The sequence below is a fragment of the Melanostigma gelatinosum genome, assembly GCF_949748355.1.
Source record: "Melanostigma gelatinosum genome assembly, chromosome: 1".
Taxonomy (NCBI): Eukaryota; Metazoa; Chordata; class Actinopteri; order Perciformes; family Zoarcidae; genus Melanostigma; species Melanostigma gelatinosum.
The window spans coordinates 14,375,347-14,395,217 of NC_136634.1; the positions used below are offsets into that span (position 1 = coordinate 14,375,347).

The 19,871-nt window shown below is 43.0% G+C and overlaps 1 protein-coding gene across 1 annotated transcript; it reads left to right on the plus strand.

Moving 5' to 3' along the window:
• The first annotated feature begins 16,781 nt into the window (after positions 1-16,781).
• Positions 16,782-19,232, plus strand: LOC306776375 (F-box/LRR-repeat protein 14-like). The gene has a single exon (XM_079267035.1). The coding sequence runs from the start codon at positions 17,305-17,307 to the stop codon at positions 18,514-18,516; it is 1,212 nt and encodes a 403-aa protein (XP_079123161.1). The 5' UTR covers positions 16,782-17,304; the 3' UTR covers positions 18,517-19,232.
• The last annotated feature ends 639 nt before the right edge of the window (positions 19,233-19,871 follow it).

Below are 19,871 nucleotides of genomic sequence, written 5' to 3' on the forward strand. Positions count from 1 at the left end.
CCGCCAACACTCTGCAAACACCCCTGACCTCCGAGGTCGAGACAGTCGAGACCCTTTGGCCCCCGGGGGTCACGCTCTGCCGCACGGAGCCGGGTCGTCGGGGTCAAGAGAGGAGGAGGAGGAGGGCCAACAAACACACAGCACGATGTGTGATGATTACAGACAACAGCCAATAACGAGCGTCCACCTCTGACCTCATTGCCGTGGAAACGTAAGGGAATGTCTGTCACCGAGGGAGCAGTCTAACTCAATCTATCACCGAACGGTGACGGAGGGGGAAAGAAGAAGAGATCTGGTCAATGAAATACCTCTTCACCCATCCCTCAGCTTTCCTTTTCCTTCTGGGCTCTTGTTCTGTCTTGAAAACAGAAGAAGAGCCCCCCCCCCCCCCTCCCCTCCCCCCTCCTCTCTTCTCTCCTGCCTGGCTCTTTTCTATCATTTGCCTGTCTGATGCATGCTGTGGCAGAATAAGAGCTGACACCCTGGTCTCAGCAGCAACCAGGGGCTGCCATCAGCACTTAAACACTTTCTCTCTCTGCTGCTTCCCCCTTCTCTCCCCAGCGTGCATGCAGCACTCTGGCTGCTGACAAGTAACACAGAGAAGATGACAAATAAATGGAGAGAAATAATGGGGGGGGGGGGGGGCGGAGAAAACTGAGAAAGCCCTCCTCCATCTTTCCCTTCCCCTCTTGTGTTCTCTACACACCCTCCCCTCCTCATCTCAGCCCTGGTGAGGTCACTGACCCCGAGTGAGTGAGCCTCATTACCCAGTCACTCTGTATCCATTCACATAGGAGGGGGGTGTCTATGTATATGTGTAAATATGTGTGTGTGTGTGTGTGTGTGTGTGTGTGTGTGTGTGTGTGTGTGTGTGTGTGTGTGTGTGTGTGTGTGTGTGTGTGCGTGTGTGTGCGCACGATTATGTGTTTAGGAGACGAAACGTATATTATTTGTCATTCCCGAAGTCCCTTTGGCAGTTCCGGAAAAGATGTTAAAAGAGACGACAGAGGACGGGTGTCATCGCCAGAGAGGCACTGAAAGATTAAAAGATGGTGGATCGAGGATGAGTAGAACGGAGGATAAAGTGACGGGGAGATGAGGGGATGGATGGTGGGATGTGGAGAGGGTGGAGGGGTTGGGGGTGGCTTGTGTTGGATCAAAGATAATTGTCAGCGGAAGTCATTATGCACATATTGCATAGAGAAACCCGAGGACGCTTCTTTCAAACGATCCCTCTCATCATTTCTCCTCTCCTCTTCATCATCCTCTCGGTGTCTTCCATACCATCAGGGATTTAATTGGACACTGATGGGTTCACTGTGACCTCAAGAGAGGGAGAAAAATGAGTTAAAATTGCTGGGACAGGAATTGTTGGGTACATGAAACCGAATCCACACCACCATCAGCATTCGACTTTTATCGAAACACTTACAAATGATCCAAAAGGCAGCACAATCACATTATGACATGGCCTCAGACGTTCAGTAACAACACCCTAAACGGCAGTCTTACTGAGGTTTGGACTGCGATGACGGACTTGGTCTCTGTGTCTTTGTCTATGTGGCGCACACTGTATACTTGTGACGGTGTCAGCTTCCATATGAGTGCAAGCAAATGAGGATGAAATGGGAAGGATGTTTGCTGTGTTTCTACAGCCCCCCCCCCCCCTCAACCTCAACTTCAGCCCCAAAGCTCTGGACTCAGGCTGTCTGGTGCCTGTCTGGCCACGAAACTGTCCTGAACACGGCATTCATGCATGCTCACATTGACATGTGCTACCAGAGTGTGGCCTGTTGAAGCCCTGAATCAGCACACACACATAAGCTGACGTCCCACCACAGCATGCAGAGCAGCAGAAATCAAGACTGTTAATGGTCCTGAGCCACAGGCCTTCACTTCTCTCTCTCTCTCTCTCTCTCTCTCTCTCTCTCTCTCTCTCTCTCTCTCTCTCTCTCTCTCTCTCTCTCTCTCGTGTCCATCTGTCCGTTTGCAAGTATGAGCAGACCACAGTGACATACTGAATGGGAAATTCCTGCTGGTGTGACATTCGGTCTTGTGAGAGTGTGTTTCTGTTGGTGTTCCTGCGCATGTACATAAAGCAGTGTATATGTCGGCATATGTACACATAGAGTATGTACAACTGATTATTTTATGCTTGTCTCTCTTCATAAGAAAACATTTACACAATATGTCCTCTGGTACAACTGAATGTTTTTAAATGATATGAAGAGAATTATTTCTGAGTTGATTTTTAATAAGGTCATTTTTGAAATTGAAATGATCTGTGTGTCTGTACAAATTAAAGAAAGAATGGAATAAATAAGTTAAGAAACATAATAATTGCTTCCATTTTGGTGCCGGGTGAGAGACAGCGCTCTCCACCAGCATCATTATCAAAACAACCAATGATTGAATATCTTTAAGAAAAATGGTGTTCCTGTTCTGGCAGCTTGCGGTGGACCAACACCTCACTGAGACACGAAAACATACAGATTTTTGAATGTGCACTGCAGTAATTCACAGGAGAGGGACTTTAATAGGGTGGGAGGGGCGTCCTGGTGGATTGATGGTCAAGACACCACCATTCCATTTGCTACAACAAATCACCATTCACTACAGCACTTGCTATTAGATAGCAAAACTTCATGATGAATAAAAAAGTTAGTTTGTGTTTTTACTTCGTCATTGTGACTTAGTTTTGTCCATTTCAGAGAAACTCTCTTCTTAAGTCCTCATTTTTTTAACTTTTTAACTGTAATATCTGTAAACATTGCAGTGTACATCAGTTCCCACAGGCTGAATAATACCCTCTGTGATTAAGTTAATTTGGTGGAGTGCCCCTTTAATTTGTTACCCATTCTTATCTGTCTGTTTGTCTGTCCTGTCCATCTGTCCATTTGCAAGTATGACACACACTGAGTGGGAAATTAGCCTGTTGCTGTGACATTGGTGTTCAGTGTGTGTGTGTGTGTGTGTGTGTGTGTGTGTGTGTGTGTGTGTGTGTGTGTGTGTGTGCATGTGAGAGAGAGAGAGAGAGAGAGATGTGTGTGTGCCTTTGTTTGGCCCCGCTCTGTCTACCCAGATGGTGATATCTAGTGATTATCTCTGTATGCATCTCCTCCTCCATCCTCTCGGCCAGTCAGGTCCCGCCCTCGACATGCCACCATCCGTGGTGCCACATCGATTACGCTCCCCAGGGAAACAAAACGCCCTCACCCCCCCCCCCCCCCCCCCCCCCCCATGACCAACGTCACATGAGCAGAGCTACGTAGCAGAGTTTTGAACGTCTCTCAGCATATTTCCTGGCCCTGGCCTGGCCACCGAGGTGACACCCGACCTCTGACCCGGCTTCTAAACCTCTAAATCTGCGTCTGTCCCTTCTGATGCCTTCTGACCTCAAAGGATCATAAATCACTACCTCAGACTCAGACTGAGCCGCAAGACATTTTGCCTCAATGAAATTCAATCAGAATAGACATTTTCTCTGAATGACTTTAACAATACATCTTACGCTCTTGTCTAATTCTTTTGAGGATCAAGGAAGGGCGAGGGGAGGAGACAAAACTGTAAAAAAGTGTAAATAAATAGAGGAATGTGTGTTTTGTTATTCATAAAGACATAAGAGGTAGACCAGAAGTTTCATGTTGATTCATCAGCCACTGTTGTCATTACAGTGATAAAATATAATAAACTCAAGGTTCATTTATTAACTTTCTCCAGATCTTTTAATTGGATCCTAAGGCCAGAAGTCATGTAATTACTAGAGCAGCAACGATTAGATGATTAATCAATTAGTCAATCGTGGTGGCCCAACACCTTACTGAGGTGCAGTAAAGGTGCACTTTAAATCAAACTTGTAACATCTGTCTCTGTTTTATAGTGATTTTCTGAGTAAGGACCTAAGAGTTTATCTAAGAGTTAAAGGCCCGGTGTGTAAAATGTAGTGGCATCTCGTGGTGAGGTTGCAGATAGCAACCAACAACATGACCCTCCGCTCACCCCTCCCTGTCCAAGCATGTTGAAGAACGAAGGAATTAGGTTTCACTTTTGTTTACATGTCAGTTCTTGTTGCACAGATTCATTAAAAATGTTTTGGCATTTTCCGCGCAAATACGTACAGTAACAAGCGTAGTTTGAGTATCCTTCACTTCAGCTGGTTCACTTTACCATAGCGGCCTCTCTGCTTGCGTCTCGTGTGTGTGTTTGTGTCTATGTGTGTGTGTAGTTGGAGGAGCTCAGGCAGACAGAGGCCCACTGCAACGTGACAATAAACTACATCTTAACATTAAAAAGTACTCATAAAAAGCACCAGTAACGTTGGTTTAATAACGGGTTCCAGAACGCATCTCTGCCTTCAGATAACATAAAACAATGTAATGCTCTCGCTAGAGCCAGTGTCCGTTGTGGGCTGCTGTAGAAAGATGCCGATGCAAGATGGCGGTCTCTGTGGAAGACAAACCGCTCCCTAGGAAGATATAAATGGCTTTTCTAAGCTAACGAAAACCCTACAATTCGTAGTTTCAGGTGATTATACAGTGATTAAAACATAGTCATGAATATTATATTCCATTCCTGCCAATTAGTCCCCCTAAATATGACATACTGTTCCTTTAATATTACATTTTGACTTTAGGGACACATAACTATTATCGCTCATTGCTCTTACAGTAATTGCTTTAAATAATAGTGTCTTTATTGTAGTTGAAAATAATGTTTTCCTGTTATAAAGAAAATCTAATTAAACTCAGTATGCAGCCAGGGGATGCACTGATTGGATATGGTTGATAACAAAAGGTGTTGTTTGTGCAGAATGTTGGTCATCATTATATATATTCTGATGTATTTTTAATGCTTTGTTTCCTACATATTTTTTTAATTATCATTGTAAAGATATGTAAAGATATTCCCACCTCCAGTGTGTTTCATCATTCGCTTGCTGAGAATCCACAATGAAGGTCACTTTGCTTTCCAACATGTTTCTAATTTACTGTAAATTTCCAACGGAGGTATTAAACATCTTGGTCCTCATATGTCATGATTTTCAGCAAATCACAGCTTTGCCTTCTGGGATGTCTGACATGTTGGTGTGTGTAACCGGTGCTGTCACTTGTCAGTCAGCTGTCACTTAATATGTTGCACTGCTGAATTAAAACACCGAGGAAAGACTGAGAAGAATTTCGATTGAGGGAAAGCAGGTTTTTAACACATTTTATGAAGTTGTTCAGATGTTTCATATCACGGAGGTCTTGAGGGAAATCCTGGCAGTCTGCACTAACTCACCAGATCAAGGATTATTCCAGCTCCACTGCTAACACACACACACACACACCTTTACACACACATCCACAGACACACACACATGCACATCCACATTACCTGGGGGGTCCGAGCTCCCCCTCTACAGGCCTTCACCCCACATGCTCATCTCAATTAATCACCCAACAAAACAGATGTCAGGAACAAAGGAACGATCCCCAGGCCTGTGGGGTATGGGGGGGAGGGGAGGAAAAGCAAAGGGAGGACGAAGATAGGAAAAAGGAGAAGGAAGTGTCAGTGCATTTAGTTCTGAGTGGTTTGTACGAAGCAGGTGATTGGAGGTTGAAGGGGCAGATAGAGTGGGATGCGTTAGCTGTGTATGTGCTTGAAGCCCAATGCTACTGTTACTGTACAACACAAGATGAAACTGTGAAAGGAAAAAAAAGAAGTCACGATGTAAGAGGGGGAGAGAGTGAGAGACGGCGAGAGAGTGAGAAAAACAACAAAGCCCTGGAGATGAAAGACGGTCTGCAAAACAATGGATACAAAATAATGCTCTGCGGTGTGCAGAAATAGAGCAAAGATTGAAAACCTGCCAAGATAAAGACAAAGCCCCGCTTTTGAACTGTCACTTCACCGCGATACTGTGAGAAAACAAATGGCAATCTTGACAGGTTTCAGCTGCTTTGAAAGAGGCAGAATCATATTTTATTCACAAACACATATTTTATGGCTTTTCATAGCAAAGATCGTAACCTGTTTTTAAGCACTGAATTCTTGAATCCTGTGCTAAATTATTGACATCTACATAATGTACAATTGGATAGAGGAGGTGGGGAGTGGGCCAAGGAGGGAGTGAAAGAGGAGGAAATAGGAAAGAAAGAGGAGGGAGGGTTGGGAGAAAAAGAGGGGGGTTAGCTGCAGGGGGGAGGAAATGCTGGGAGAACTGAAATCTCTTTAACATGTGCTCTGTTTTTACATAAATCCATGAAACACAACACACAGTCTGCAGTCTGACCATTACAGAGAAAGCCATCAATCTACTGGTATTATCTCTTCACTGTTTCTTTTCTTCCATCCACCCATCCTTCTAGAGCAGCAGTCCGCTGCCTCTCTTTCTGTCTGCCTGTAGAGCGTGAACAGTGAGAGTTACAGCTCGCATCAATAACAGGCAGATAACGGCCCAGTCCTCAGTCTTCAAGCACAGCCTTAAATCACATCAGCCCTGGAGGGAAGCAAATGAAGAGAGCGAGAGGAGGAGAGGGGGAAAAGCTTAGCACTTAAAAGGCGCGCTGCAACTACAACAACGGTGCAGCGCCGGTAAAATACACACAAGTGGAGTAGAGCCGGGGACAGATATACAAGAATGCATTAATTTATGCAGCATAAAAACAAGGCTCTGTGTTGTAACTGAGAGTTCACACACTGAGCAACATGCCGAGGGAGGAGAGAAAATGACACACAATGACTGAGAGTGTGTTTGTGTGTGTGTGTGTGTGTGTGTGTATATTTGCATATGTGTCACTGCAGGTCTTCAGGCCCATTTTCTGTATGTTTGGATGACAGCAGCACATTACCGAGCTGCAGTGCAGGACATGAAAAAGCACTTAATGAAGCGCTCCAACCCACTGGCAGCCATTGATCCACAACACTCTGGGAGACTCCAGTTGTAGGTATTGAACTGATACACACAAATACACACAAGCGCTTGTGTTTTAAAGATGATTCAGTCTGATCACAACTTGGGTCTTTCATTTTGTTTTGGGATAATTTTGCCCTTCACTAAAGTGAAACAATTACACAGTTCTCATCAAGTTTACAGCAGAGATCTTGATACATGACGCACTGAAAAGAAGTCAGACAGGGCAAGAAACAAAAAAAACTTCAGATGAGCACATAGGTCGGAAACAAACACCCTGGTTTGTGATGAATACAAATAAATAAAGGCACAATGTAAAATTACATTTACCGTACGTTTCTGGATCAACTTTGACCCACCGTACTTGCCATAGTTTTTCCCACAGACAATTGTCCTTTGCAAATGTGAGATTACCAACGTTTCAGGTGCCAGCCCAGCCGCAGTCATTTCCAGTTTCAAACAAAGTGGTTTCGGTCAGTGGCTCCCTATTCTAAAATAATATAATTATGTGATTTTGTGTCTTACTGAAGACTATTTTTGCCATCACTTCCTGTCACATCACCAACTAAGATGCCAACTTTTAGGCAAGGCAAGGCAAGGCAAGTTTATTTGTATAGCACATTTCAACAACAAGGTAATTCAAAGTGCTTCACATAAAACCATTAAAAGCATCAAAACATAAGGCAAAAGAAAAGGAGATTTAAAAACAATTAAAGAAACAGTGTAAGAAATAAAATTCAGTAGTAAAATGCAGAAATGCAGGAAATTGATGAATATATTAATTGACTGTGGTTCAATTAAAGGCAGCAGCAAACAGAAAAGTCTTCAATCTTGATTTAAATGAGCTGAGGGTCTCAGCAGACCTGCAGCTTTCTGGGACTTTGTTCCAGATATGTGGAGCAGAAAAACTGAACGCTGCTTCTCCATGTTTAGTTCTGACTCTGGGAACAGAAAGTAGACCGGTCCCAGACGACCTGAGGGGTCGGGATGGTTCATAAGGTAGCAGCAGATCGGAGATGTATTTTGGCCCTAAACCATTCAGTGCTTTGTAAACCAACAGCAGGATTTTAAAGTCAATTCTTTGTTGGACAGGAAGCCAGTGCAAAGACCTCAGAACTGGAGTGATGTGATCCACCCTCCTGGTCTTAGTGAGGACTCGAGCTGCAGCGTTCTGAATCAGCTGCAGCTTTCTGACGGACTTTTTATAGAGACCTGTAAACACACCGTTACAGTAGTCCAGTCTGCTGAAGATAAATGCGTGGACAAGTTTTTCCAAATCCTGTTGAGACATAAGTCCTCTAATCCTTGATATATTCTTCAGGTGATAATAGGCTGATTTTGTAATTGTATTGATATGGCTGTTCAGGTTGAGGTCTGAATCCATAACTACACCTAGATTTCTGGCTTGGTTTGTGGGTTTTAACATCAGTGACTGAAGCTGAGCGGTGATTTTCAATTGTTCGTCCTTGGTACCAAAAACAATTACTTCTGTTTTATCTTTGTTTAATTGAAGAAAATTCTGGCACATCCAGTTGTTGGTTTGTTCAATGCAGTTACCCAGCCCTTGTATGGGATTATAGTCCCCTGGTGACATAGTTATGTAGATTTGTGTGTCATCTGCATAATTATGATAACACACTTTGTTGTTTTCCATAATCTGAGCTAGTGGAAGCATGTAGATGTTGAAGAGAAGAGGCCCCAGTATTGAACCTTGGGGAACACCACATGTCATTTTACTCAGCTCTGATGTGTAATCAGCTACAGACACAAAGTATTTTCGGCCCTTCAAGTAGGATTCAAACCAGTTAAGTGCTGTGCCAGAGAGTCCCACCCAGATTTTTAGTCTTTCTAGGAGTATGGCATGGTCGACCGTGTCGAATGCAGCACTGAGATCTAGTAACACTAAGACTGAACTTCTGCCATTGTCTATGTTTAAGTGGATGTTGTTGAAAACCTTAACAAGAGCAGTTTCAGTACTGTGGTGCTGTCGAAAGCCTGACTGGAAAACATCAAAGCAGTTATTTACGGTCACGAAGTTGGTCAGCTGTTGGAAAACCGCTTTTTCAATTATTTTACTTAAAAATGGGAGGTTTGATATTGGCCTATAATTTTTCATCGTTGCGGAGTCTAAACTAACCTTCTTTAGGAGTGGTTTAATAACTGCAGTTTTTATGGCTTGTGGGAAGACACCTGAGAGAAGGGATGTGTTTACAATTTGTAAAAGATCAGTGGTCATGCAGTTTGAAATATTTTTGAAAAGTGTGTTGGTAGAATATCCAAGCAGCAGGAGGATGACTTCAGATGTTGTATAATGTCTTCTAGGCTTTTACGGTCGATTGAATGAAATTGTGTCATGATATTTGAATGGATGTTAGATCGGGACAACACATATCCTGTGGTTGATGTGGAGGCACTGACTGCTTGTCTAATTTTCTGAATTTTGTCAGTAAAAAAGGAGGCAAATTGATTGCATGCCCAGGTGGATTGGAGTTCAGCAGCTACCGACACTGGAGGGTTTGTTAGCCTGTCAACGGTAGCAAATAAGGTATTGTTCTTGGTTTTGGTTATGATGTCAGAGAAGAATGACTGCCTTGCATTTCTAAGTTCCAAATTATAATTGCGAAGTCTCTCTTTATAGATGTCACAGTGAACCTGGAGATTAGTTTTTCGCCACCTGCGCTCAGCTTTCCGACACTCTCGTTTCTCTATTTTGACCAGCGTAGCATTTCTCCAAGGAGATCTTTGCTTACCTGAGAAAACCTTCACTTTAGTGGGTGCAATGGCATCAATAATATTTTTTACTTTAAAATTGAAGCCATCTACAAGCTCATTGACTGAGAGGCAAGAGAGGGCTGGTGTGGAGGAGAACTTCTGAATAAATAGTTCACTGGTGTTTTCAGAGATGTAACGCTTTGTCACAACCTTGGTTTGGACATTTGTGTGCAAGGAGATTGCACTCTCAAAGAAAACACAGAAATTATCAGAGAGTGCAACATCAATCACAGCAACCTTGGAAATGTTTACACCTTTGGTGATGATTAGGTCCAGAGTGTGCCCCCTGTTGTGGGTGGGTCCTGTCACATGCTGAGTCAGATCATAGTTATCAAGGACACCACATAGTTCTATAGACTCTCTGTCCTGGGGATTATCAACATGGATATTAAAATCACCAACAATAACAACACAGTCAAAATCAATACAGATTACAGACAGCAGTTCAGTAAACTCATCAAAGAAGGTTGCACAGTATTTAGGCGGTCTGTAAATGTTTAGGAATAAAGCTTGAGTGGAATTTAGAGCCACATATTCAAAAGAACTAAAATGACCAAAGGACATCTGCTTGCATTGAAGAGAATCATTAAATAAAATAGCAACTCCACCTCCTTCTTATGCGCTCTTGTTTCACTCATGAAACTGAAGTTGTGAGGTGTTGATTCAATAAGAACAGCTGCACTGTTATCTTGATTTAACCAAGTTTCAGTTAAAAACGAAATGTCCAGTTTGTGCCGAACAATAAAATCATTGATTAAAAATGTTTTTCCTGACAGAGACCTGACATTTAATAAAGTTAAGTTTAATGTGGTTAAAGCTTTCTTTGCCCAATTTATTTGGACAGGCTGATGAGGAATGTATGCTAAGTTTGATAAGTTTGCATGTTTACTATTGTTTCTTCGATTTTACTTTTAAATGACAACTTTTAAATGAAGGAGGTCATCAAAGTAAGCAGTTTGTCATTACCATCTTTCAGCAGTACATGGAATCTGTGTGAGGCCGCCACCTGAGTGTGGCTGAGATGCCGATCTGTCTTACAGACCAAGTAAAGGAAGTCTGTTTCTGTTAAGCTCCATTTTCATGCACAACCACTTATTGTCTCTCTCTCTCTCTCTCTCTCTCTCTCTGTCTTTTTTAAACTTGTAACAAGGTTCATTGATGTGTTCTGGAGGATCAACAGTGGAAGATCAGATACCAGAACCAAGAGTCCCCCAATAAACTGGTCTGCAGCAACATTGTTGATATAAAAACGTTTGGGAGCCCCTGGTTTAAGTAATCAAGATAATCGTTTACATCTGACTACTCCTGTTTATAGCCCCATCAAACGCTGGTGTAGAGATTTTGTGCCATGTTGGCAGATCTCAGCAACTTGTTTCTGAGTAAAATGATATGACCGCTGACAGTTAAAGCTGAGAAAACCCTCATTTGTAATCTACCAAAATCAACCATATCGTCGAAACCTTCATTTTGCTCAGGAGGTCATCCAATCATCCATCATCCATCTTTAATTCACCCCTCCTCCATTTTTTTGTCTCCATCTTCATTTTGCCTTTTTTTTCGCTCGATCACTCACACACACACCTCTACACCTCAACCCACATCCCACGCATCACTCCTCGTTTGTCTCATTTGTCTCTTCCCAACTCTCCCTCCGTCCTCTCTCTTAACATAATGATTCAGTGACACTCGTCTTTTCATTTCAGTTTCGTTTCGACAAGAGGTACACACAAACACACACAGGAACACACGGGAACAGGAGAGAGTCAGAGGAAAGGTACAGAGTAATAGAAGGTCTCCTGTAGTTTGTGCTCGACAGTAAACATAGTGTGTGACATCTGCTGAACTGGGGTCAGAGGTCAGCCGGTGTTACGATTCCCTTCCTCTCGGTGCTGCTGAGGTTGAACATTCTTCACAAACAGCTGCTGTCCATACTGCCCCACTGCTCTGAGGTATGGATCAGAACAGCTAAAGAGATTTAAAGGGATTACTCCACTCTGCACAAACAAACAAACACACACACACACACACTTTTACTCACACACATGCACTGGCACACACAGCATGTACACACTTCATATAGATAGAAAAGCTTATGGACTGCCATGTTCCTGCATTGTGATTCGATAATGTTGTTGTGTCCGGCCGCGTAGTGGCTGAACTCCTGACCTTTGCCCTGGAATCAGCACCTGCCGACCTGGTTTACAGAAGAGGTCCGAGGTCACCATGGACCTCCCAGTCACACAGCCAGATGGAACCCTTTTAGCAGCAGGGACAACACCTGTTAAACACACACACCAAGACTGTGTCCTGTAAGAGACAGCTTCTCCTCAGTGTGGTGAATTGAAAAGCATACAAGTCCTGTGAGTCACAATCATACTGACACACAGCTCTGTGGAGACACAACACCCAGACACACACACACACACACACACTCTACGCTCTGTTTGACATGTCTTGTGAGTTCAGTCTGTCAGAAAATGTGCACCATGTGAATGATGACCAGTCACACCTCACTTACTCTGAACACAATGACAGGAGGTCACAGTCACACAGTCGTCACCGTCTCTAGACTGTGTGTGTGTGTGTGTGTGTGTGTGTGTGTCTGTGTCTGGTTCAGCATGTTAAACTGTGCACATGTCAACCACAATGACAATATGTGACTCAACAGTTTCTATTGTTCAGCATATATTGTTCAGCATAGATGTGCTCATCTGTGTAGGTGTGCACGTGTGTGTGTGTGTGTGTGTGTGTGTGTGTGTGTGTGTGTGTGTGTGTGTGTGTGTGTGTGTGTGTGTGTGTGTGTGTGTGTGTGTGTGTGTGTGTGCGTGTGGTGAGCTGTCAGAGGAGATCTGGTGAGAGTGGGCTAATTGGAGTTAATTCACCATCTGTCTGTGTGAGCCAGCAGACAGGGTCATTAGCAGAGACAAGTCCAGCCACAGGGGAGGCCGAGAGGGGAATCACCATCCCTCACTTTCTCTTCCTCAGTCTTTAGTTTTTGTTTTCCTTCCTGTCTACCAAACCGTCTCTTGTCTCCATCATTCTGTCTTTGTGTCTGTTTGATCCTCCTTCATCACATTTTTTCAGATCCTGTTGTCTAATTATGCAAAGCACAGACTTAAGCACACGTTTTTTTTATTCTTTGTGTGCAGAAGATTGTTTGAAGTGGTGATGATCTAAAACTGGGTGTAGAGTAATCAGTGAGAGCCTTTTCTGTTTTTGTTGACTGTTTTGTCAGATCTGCGCTGCCCTCTGCTGGCCAGATGTGGGCCTGAGACCACAGCGCTGGGCAGAGATGAGAGATAAAAAATAAATGATTGTCCTGTCCACTGCAGAGTGTCTGCCGGGTGTCACAAGTCTGATAAATGTTCTTCCATTAAAGAGAGATTGATGGTGCCATCATTGATTATTTTTGAGTTCAACACATCCAAACTTCCATTGAGTGTAACAAATGTAATGTCATTTCATGATGACAACACAATTTCATATTTCCTGACCATCACAATTGCAGGTTACTTGTAGCATCCCTTTGATATATTATCTTTGTTATAATTCGTCAGGACCTTTGTTGTTGCACGTTGTATCACCACTCATCTTCCATATTATGTCTTGTATCTCTTCACTATTGACAGTTATAAAACGAAATGGCATTAAAATAATAACAATGAATGAAAAGGGAATTACTGAGCGGGAGGAGAACCTTTACAGATACAAAACCATGACAGGCAAGGTTTCTTTAATCTAACTGACAAGCCTTTAAGATAGGCTGCTAGATAACTTCTCCAAATAAGGACGGCCATTTTAATACACTGACTGAGTGTGCAAAGAAAGTGGTAACTTAATCAATTTCAGATGAGTGAAACTGGACTTTGTATTCCACCAAAGTGCTTGTAAAATAACACTGGATTATTAAAAGACCGTTAAATTGCATATTCATGAGGGCAGGACAGATGATTCGCTTTGAGGCCGACTCCATCACACACAGGTTTCACCGATCTGTGTCCTAGAGATGTACTTTCTGGAGTCTCTGTATCAGTCAGAGTTAAGCACAAGGAATAATGAAGGGGGGGGGGGGCAGAAAACATCAAGTTTGGAAGACAAATATTCAGTATTGGCTGTCTTTAATCACACGTGTAGGTGACAAACAGTGATAATCATAGTCCTAACTAGTCTTGGCCTCTCTCTAGCTCCATGTGGTCTTGTATAACGTAATTTGCCCAGAAAGAAAACCTACACCAACAAAAGACCAACAAATCAGTCAGTGGGCAGCTCTAACTCAAAGCATTTTATTGCCTCTGCTTGATGGATCATTTTTGACAATGTCGTAAATTTTGCCTTTATCATTTTTTTCATCTGAAGACACCGTATTCTTTCTCAATAGGTGTTTTTCATCTCTGCCAACTCCAAAGTGAAATAAATCGCAGAAGTCTGAGAGGTCATGCTTACTGTTGTAAATCAAATATAAGTCGTATGTTTGTTTTTTCACCACAGTCTGTGGCGCCAGATCTTTTTTATTTTACAGCCATGTCTTGTACTCACCATCTCAGTGCATGAGAATGTTGACTTCTCTCAAAGACATTACAATACATCAATCCAATGCATCAAATAATGTTTAAACATGTTACATATTACATGGTTGGCAATTGAGAAACAATAAGGTCTAAAGTAAAAGAAACTACAGCTAAAATGTGACTAATTCAATGGTCTAGACTCTATTCCTTCACTTTAAATTAAAAGAAATCGACAGCAATAATATACAAACTGTACAAAGCTGGCAAAAATGATTACGTTCTCATTCACAGCCTTCTTTGATTGTCTGTGCTTGTTCCTCTTTTGAATGCAGGAGAACCTTCTGCATGTATACATGATTATTCTGTTTGGCGTATAACTTCAATAGAAATATACGCTGCTTCCTGGCTTTGTGATTCCCTTTGTTTTGGGCACTCTCACTGTTTGACTCCTTGCAAAAGCTCTGAGCTAAAGAGACTTTTGTGTTGTTGAGCGATTCAGGAAAACATGCCAGGAATTGTAGGTATTTTCTGTTCCAGGGCCCCAAGTGAGCCGTTGTCAGGGGAGCCAGGTTTTCTAGCAGTGCCCCTGAGGGTCAAAGGTGATTCTGAGGTCAGATTCACTTAAAGTCAAGTAACTTCTCATCGCTCCAGTACTTCTACACAGACACATGAAAGTTTACACATTCAAATATACAATGCAAACAGGTCATAACAAGACTGAGTTATGTTCTATGTAGTTCATTTTCTCAGACAGGTGATCAGCAACAAGCTCTCATATTGTCACAGTTAATTGCCTCCATCATTGAAATGCAGGTTGGTTGAACGAAACGAAAAACAGAAGAGGTATTTAGTCACAGATGAGAGATGAGAAAAGTTGAATAATTCAATGGCAAATATCATAAATATAAATCTATACATACACATATATAAATGTGTACTTGACAATGAAAGACAAAAGTAGAATAATTGAATAAAGAATACCAAACATTGTATGAGCGACGTAAAGCCATAGGCCTTTTTCACAGCAGACATTTTGACTTGTTATGTACAGGCGTCACTGATAACATGAACCAGGGTTTTGTTCTTTTCAAGTGTCTCAGTAAGTCAGTGAGCCAGCATGCACAATACCCGGACCCTGAAACCGAAGCAGCTAAATGGAATCCAGCCATCATTAATTTGATTATTTACACCTGTAAATACTGTGACGGGTCAACATGGTCTATTGTATTGGATATGCATTGTATTGTGCTCAGTTGTTTTATTATTGTGTTCACCTTTTGTTCATCTCTTTTGCTGTTCGTGTGTAAACCAGTAAAATGCTTTGCGTGAACATTGAGACACATCCTGTCCTCTCTTGTCCTTTACACACTGAACCACCAAAAAATCATTGTAAAGCGCCGGCTGTGTGTCCTCCCAGCAGCCGGAGGTGACCAGGTCAGTGAACGCCTCGCTGCAGTAACTCCGGGCTTCCTGCCAGGTCAAAGACATTTACACTAAGTAGCACACAAGAGAAAGGCAGGTGACACAGCAGAGTCCTTGAGCAGATGCACCTGTCTCTGGCTCGATGTGAATGTGTGACTAATTTGACAGGTTATAACTGTACTTAGTGCAAGGACTCATAGAGACTGTTTTCGGCTGCATCTGGAGGATGAGACAGCCTCTCTGGTTGCCGGTGGTCCTTGAAGCTTCCAACAATAAATACGGTTACATAGCTCCTGATTTCAGACTTCTCCGCATGGCAAAACATTAAGATCATAGTTTTCTCCAGAGACAGACTGCACTAAAACATTTATGTTGCTTATCTTTTTAATGATACAACTTTAGTCATTATTGTCTCATGTCAAACTACAATCACATTATATCCCGGGCATAGGCCTACAAATGGGTGTCAATCAATGGCGTAATTGCCCCATGTGTATTCATCACATATTTCAATCAAGTCAACTTAACATTTTGCCAAAATATTTTTAACACTTCGGAAAATTGAACTGTCACCTGAAATAATTTGTCAATGTATGAGTGTAGAAAATCACTCAACTGATGTAGAAAGAAGTCATTTTGGATATTTCTGCAGACGTGTGCCTATGTGGGGGTTTCTTCTCGGTATGTGAATAAAATCAAATATGAAGTGTCAGCATAAATACAATTGGCCATTAAACTCGTCATTCAACAAGGAGCCACCTTCATTAATCATGCCATCTTGTATTGTAATAATGCAGTACCTTGTCTTTTTGTTTTGTGTTCTACAAAACGCCAAACCTAACGTTATAATGCAGATGCATCTGGTTTCAGTACAAACAAACCTAACGTGGATCAAAACAAACAAACACACTAATGATTGATCTACTTTACTCCTAAAGTATATTTAATGCTGTACTATCTCATTGTGTCTTTGCTGGAGGACGCGATACTATTTTGACACAGCCATTACATATTGCTATTACTGTATTATTAGAAACCGTAATGGGGCCAGTAGTAGCGTAATAGTAACCATACGTGTTCCCTCCACTAGGAGCCGCTGGCCGGCGGCTCAGCTCGCTCTGAGCCGATAGAGCTGCTTTATTCATTTGTAGCGATCCGGGATGCTGAAATGCCTCAGAGGGCAGAGGAGCCTGACTGTTACCTTTGAGCAAACAGCTTTGTGGATGAAAGTTTCTGCGCACAAAAAAGTTCTTGGATACGGTTCGCGATGAGTTGGAGGAACTGATACGTTGTTTTGGACATCTTGGACGTGGGTGTTCGGGTTTTTTAAAGTTTAGACAGCTGGCGCTACGCAGACGTATGCTAACGTTAGCGCTGCCGCGTTAGCATAGCCTGCTAGGTAAATATTACGGAGTTTCCTGCATCTACCCCCACCTGTCAATATAAGAACCGTGGCGTTAGTGGACATTGTGTCACGTTGTTTTATTGATTATAACAACAGGCTTTGGCTCCAACGAGATGGGTGGATTTGTGTTACGTTACACACAACGCTAACTGGCTATGGTTAGCATGTACGAATGCTAGCTGACGTTAGCTAACGTTGCCGAGCCAGCCAGCAACTTCGGCAGGAGAGTTTCGGCGAGCTAACAACGACACTATTGTCGCCCACAAGCAACCTCTGCCGCTGAAAGCAGTCAACCCGCAGCCATGTTCGAAATGGAGACGCATATATCGTGCCTTTTCCCGGAGATCCTGGCCATTATTTTCAGTTATCTGGACGTTAAAGACAAAGGAAGAGTAGCCCAAGTGTGCGCGGCCTGGAGGGACGCGTCCTACCACAAGTCGGTGTGGAGGGGGGTGGAAGCCAAGCTCCATCTGCGGAGAGCCAACCCGTCTCTGTTCCCCAGCCTGCAGACCAGGGGGATCAAAAAAGTTCAGATTCTCAGCCTGAGGCGAAGTCTGAGCTACGTAATTCAAGGGATGCCGCACATCGAAAGCCTTAACCTGTGTGGCTGTTTCAACCTGACAGACAACGGACTCGGTCATGCCTTTGTGCAGGACATCCCATCCCTGCGGGTGCTGAACCTCAGTCTTTGCAAACAGATCACGGACTCCAGCCTGGGCAGGATTGCCCAGTACCTCAAAAACCTGGAGGTGCTTGAACTCGGGGGATGCAGCAATATCACAAACACCGGCCTGTTGCTCGTCGCCTGGGGCTTGCACAGACTCAAGAGCCTGAACCTGCGCAGCTGCAGGCATGTGTCCGATGTGGGCATCGGTCACCTGTCCGGCATGACCCGCAGCGCGGCGGAGGGCTGCCTGTCCCTGGAGAAGTTAACCTTGCAGGACTGCCAGAAGCTGACCGACCTTTCCCTGAAACATGTCTCAAAGGGCCTAAACAAGCTCAAAGTGCTCAACCTCAGCTTCTGCGGAGGGATATCGGATGCAGGGATGATCCACCTGTCGCACATGACCCACCTGTGCAGCCTGAACCTACGGTCTTGTGACAACATCAGTGACACGGGGATCATGCATCTGGCCATGGGCTCCCTCCGGCTGTCTGGACTTGATGTCTCCTTCTGCGACAAGATTGGAGACCAGAGCCTGGCGTACATCGCCCAGGGGCTGTATCAGCTCAAGTCCCTCTCTCTCTGCTCCTGCCATGTCAGCGACGATGGCATTAACAGGATGGTACGCCAGATGCACGAGCTCAAGACTCTCAACATTGGACAGTGCGTGAGGATCACAGACAAAGGGTTGGAGTTGATAGCTGACCACCTGACCCAGCTGACAGGGATCGATCTGTACGGTTGTACGAAGATCACCAAGAGGGGTCTGGAGAGGATTACACAGCTCCCGTGCCTTAAAGTGTTGAACCTGGGACTGTGGCAGATGACTGAGAGTGAGAGAGTGAGGTGAAGTCTCTGTAGTATACATCTGTCATTGTGTATCGTGCTCAGTTGTATACTGAGGAAGGCTGTCTGTCGCCACTCTTAATTTCACCTTCTATGCTGTGACTAAAAACAAGGAGAGGGACTCCGCATCGACCGCTGGACTATTGTTCACCTACACCTGCAATACTCCACTTCTGGTTTCAGTCTCGCTCTCCTCTGATGTGCGTCGTTTAATCTCAGCCTGTGTACAGTTCTTACTCTCTAGCTACCTCGCCCATTAAACACAGGAGTGCCTACTATCGCTGAATACTAAATTACATATTTTTGTGACTCGCATACCAATGGAGATTTAGATATTTAAAAATAATCTCGTTGCAGAATAATAGCTAGGCATTTTAACTCTTAACAGAAAGTCAAATTTTGATAGAATGTTTGTTTTTTTTTGGCTGATGTATTTTTGACTTGTGTAACCAATATTTTTTTGTATTGAGTGAAAAAATTGTACTTCAAATTGAAGTGGGTGGATCACTCCCGTCTGTCTGTTTACCTGTGTATAGTTGGCAATGTTTCATATTCCTGAGGAAGTACGTGTGTATCAGATGTTCCGGTATGCTACTCTGTCAAAGGTTCATCCACACAACTACAGTAAGGCGTAGTAATTGACAGCTGCCAAGGCTATATGCAATACCTTAAAACTGTTTTATCAGTGGTCTTTCTCCTGCGGAGCTTCCAACGATAGTGTCAGAGTATTTGTTTAAAAAAAAAGCAGTAATTTAAGATTGTTTTATATTCATACAGTAGTGATATTTATGAATAAAGATGGAAAATATGTTTAATTTTTTTGTGTTTACTTGTAGAATTTGTAACAGTTTTACTAACTATTTGATTTATAAATATGACTGTAGATCTTTGTGCAGTTTAGGGTTCATCTTGCAGTGTCTCATCTGTAGAACAAGTCTTAATAGCTACGTTTATATACTTGCACACGATAATCAGAAGAATACATTTTTGATTTCTTACTTTTTATATCCCCATTACTTGAATTCTAGAATTAATGTGATTAAGATGAATATAATCGTAATCATTTCATAGCAGTTAATACCAAATCAACTTGTGCATCTGAAGGGAGTTCTCACCTCATCCATATTTACCAAATTGACATTTAAACATCAGATAGTTTGAGAAATGTATTTACACTTGGAGAACTAAGTCAGTTCCTATTGAATCCAACTGGCACTAGAAACGACTTCAAACAATGCACAGCTGTGTCCCAGAACTGGGCACTACAGCCTAAAACTACCAGATGAAACAACTGTTGTCTTTAACATTGCAAATGAAATCAGTTTGAGGCGTCTCCTTTAACCTGGTTAAAGCATATTC

What these genes read in the sequence shown, in the direction of transcription:
- LOC306776375 (XM_079267035.1), top strand. Translation starts at nt 17,305, where the DNA reads ATGTTCGAAATGGAGACGCATATATCGTGCCTTTTCCCGGAGATCCTG.